General features: G+C 39.8%; 1 protein-coding gene across 2 annotated transcripts; it reads right to left on the bottom strand.

Moving 5' to 3' along the window:
- Positions 1-2,874, bottom strand: LOC113864324 (histone-lysine N-methyltransferase, H3 lysine-9 specific SUVH1-like). Of its 2 annotated transcripts, none has more exons than XM_027497918.1 (2): positions 2,750-2,874; positions 1-2,642 (listed from the first exon to the last, which is right to left on the bottom strand). In XM_027497918.1, exon 2 carries the CDS (start codon positions 2,402-2,404, stop codon positions 395-397), a length of 2,010 nt encoding a protein of 669 aa, XP_027353719.1. In that variant the 5' UTR covers positions 2,405-2,642; positions 2,750-2,874; the 3' UTR covers positions 1-394. The 2 variants fall into 2 exon arrangements, with proteins under 2 accessions (XP_027353719.1, XP_027353720.1); XM_027497919.1 differs by having other exon boundaries at positions 1-2,522; positions 2,750-2,840.

Raw genomic sequence — 2,874 nt, forward strand, 5'->3', positions numbered from 1 at the left:
ATGCATTCATTCTCACACATTACTAATTTTTGTTTCCTCTACTTTACATTTCCCAAACAGAGCAATTTTTCTGTAAAACAGCATTCAGCAATCAGAAATCCAAAGCAGTAGCTGCCTGAACAACTGGCTTAAACATTTCCAGTTTCAAATCTAGATCACATGCCTTTGTTGTAAGAAGCCATACAATTCCTTATTTATTTTAAAATTTGATAAAAGATGCATAGCAAGTAAGTAACTTAAAAATGGAAATAATTAATTAACAAATTAGAATGTGTTTTACAAAAATCTGAATAGCTAAGGATTTTGGGAACATCCAATAGACCCCTCAAACTGCTTTTAGTAGTGAAAACATTTGCCAGCACCAAGCCTGTGCACAGGCAACTGCAAGAAAATGTCAACCAAAAGAACCACGGCAATTTGATGAGCCACACAAGCATTTCTTTCTCCCTGTGGGTGCACTGCTTCTCTCAGCATGACCCGAACATCCGTAATCATATGTTAGCTCTGTCATTGGAGGAATGTGTCTAAGGGCAAAAAATGCAACGTGAAGAAAGGATTGACTGTTTTCTGCATATAAGACTGGCTGCCAGAAAATATTTGGTGAGCAACTATGATTCATGTATCTAGCCACATTTCCAACATTCTTGGCATTGACAATTAGAGGAGACGATATAGCATAATCCTCACTAGAGACATTTGAGCTTATTTCTTCCAATAAGCTAGGTTCATAATTCCATTTGAATGGTTCATAAATATGGCTTGTATAAAAAACATACTCATCATTATCTCCCCTATTCTGATTTACCTCGTCTCTGTCAATAACTTCTCCTGCATACTCACAAATAAAAGTACCAGCACGTATAGGATCCAGTGATCGAAGTCCCCACCCTCTATCTTTAGTTTTGAACACTTCCATTTGGTGCTTCAAACCAGTCTGGGATACTCGATTCTTGCAGTTAGGAAAACACTTACACATTGGGCCACACTCATGAACCAATGGCTTTCGACTCACTAGAACGCCATTTACAGTATATGGAAAGTCACCTTCATTTCTTTGAATGCAAACACAGTTCAAATCACCAGGAACGCACATCTTGTTACAGTTGCATCCATATGAAGGCTGCATTGAACTGAATGGTTTTGGGTGCTTAAGAGATTGGAAATAAGTAAAACAGGAAGGGCCATCCTCATTATCAACTTCATTGACAAGTGATACAGGAAAACTCTCAGCTCCTTTAGAGAGGTCTGTAAGAATAAGGCCAGGCCTTGAAGTGGAGTCTGTCTTCCACTTCTGAACCGATTTCCAAACAGAAAAAGCACTAGGTTGTCCAGGCAATCTAACAAACTTATACTTAAATACACCACCACCAGATTTCACTTTTTCTATCCAAGAATCTTGGATTTTATAAAGACCATCATATACATAGATTTTTGCACTTCTGTTCATAGCATCTCTCAACCCTCGGATGACTCTAACTTCATTGTGTCGTCGCGAACTTTTGTCTAAAGCAAGATTGCCCCTTTGAAGCTTCTGATCAGTCACATGCTTGTCTTTCTTGTTGAAGTTCTCACCCTGACCACTATAAATTAAAACATCACTATCCTCTGCATCATCATCATATACTCCAGATGAAACAATGCTTACAGCCACTGGTTCCCCCTGCAGCTCATCTTTGATAGTCATGTAGTCAATTCCACCCATTGACTGGCCATGTAAGCCTACAAGACACATTTCTATTCGCAAAAAGAAAATGTCCCCGATCTCAACCCCAGGCACTGCTCCTACTCTCTTCTTCGCATTAGTTCGAAACCCTTTGGCCGTCAATGCATTGCTTGCTCTTAAATCTGCACGCTTGATTGCCATCATGGTGTTCAACTTCTTGGCATCTTCAAGTTGGCAGAGCCTTCGACGAAGAGAGTCAAACGTCATGAGCACAAGATTAACCCCTTCGCGATCACCATCATCTCTTTGGGCCAGGCTAATACCACCAACAAAAGAAACTGAATTAGTATGCGACGCCTGAGTTTTCTTACTCCTCTTTTGGGATAATTTGCCGGTGTTCAAACTCTTTCCACTATCAGCAACACAGTTATCATTCAAACCCCCCATGGATGAAGATTTATCTCCGTTGGCTCCTTGAGGGGTTTCTTCTTCATCTAGTGGGTTCCTATAAGACCTTATTGGAGCCGGTATGGGAACAGGTGATGGTTGAGGTGTAGGTTCCCTAGGTTCCTCAAATAAAACAAATGGAGGAAACCCAGATGAGTACTTGCCAGATAGAGAAGATTCAAGAGATTTTGGTAAAACTGGTGCCAAACTACGTAGGGGTTTAACTTCTACAATCCTAGATTTATCAACAGAACCTGAAGCAGGAACAGAGTTTTGGCACAACCCTTCTTCCATTACATACCCTTCAACACAAAACAACACAAATCAAGCTTCACAACCTGGAAATTTCTCACCTTTATTTTTCTTCCGTCAAATATGAACCATCCCAACTCTAAACATCAGTTTTCATTCACTAATCAAATTATTCACAATTTCATATCAAAACCCAACTTGGAAACCTTCATCTTTCGGAACAGTAAAGCACAGAAGGGTCATGAAACATTGTAGTTGAAGATGCTGTTTTGGAAAATGGCTTGTACATGAAACCCAAAATGAAAATGGGATCAAAGAGGAGACTTTGTTAAGATACAGAGACCCACAATTAATAAGAATCTGAATATGAAAGAGCAGAGCTTTTACCAATGAAACATGTTTATCTTGTGCCAGTGCTCCAATGCTGAAGCTTTCCAACAAAGAACTAGAGACTGAGTGGCGACGCAGCAAAAGAAATATGTTTCGGTCAGCAATGTGACGGGCAAAGAAAA

The sequence above is a fragment of the Abrus precatorius genome, unplaced genomic scaffold, assembly GCF_003935025.1.
Source record: "Abrus precatorius isolate BTA unplaced genomic scaffold, Abrus_2018 Scaffold4, whole genome shotgun sequence".
Classification (NCBI taxonomy): Eukaryota; Viridiplantae; Streptophyta; class Magnoliopsida; order Fabales; family Fabaceae; genus Abrus; species Abrus precatorius.

Excerpts from the sequence above, each read along its gene's own strand:
- LOC113864324 (XM_027497918.1), bottom strand. The coding sequence starts at position 2,404 with ATGGAAGAAGGGTTGTGCCAAAACTCTGTTCCTGCTTCAGGTTCTGTT.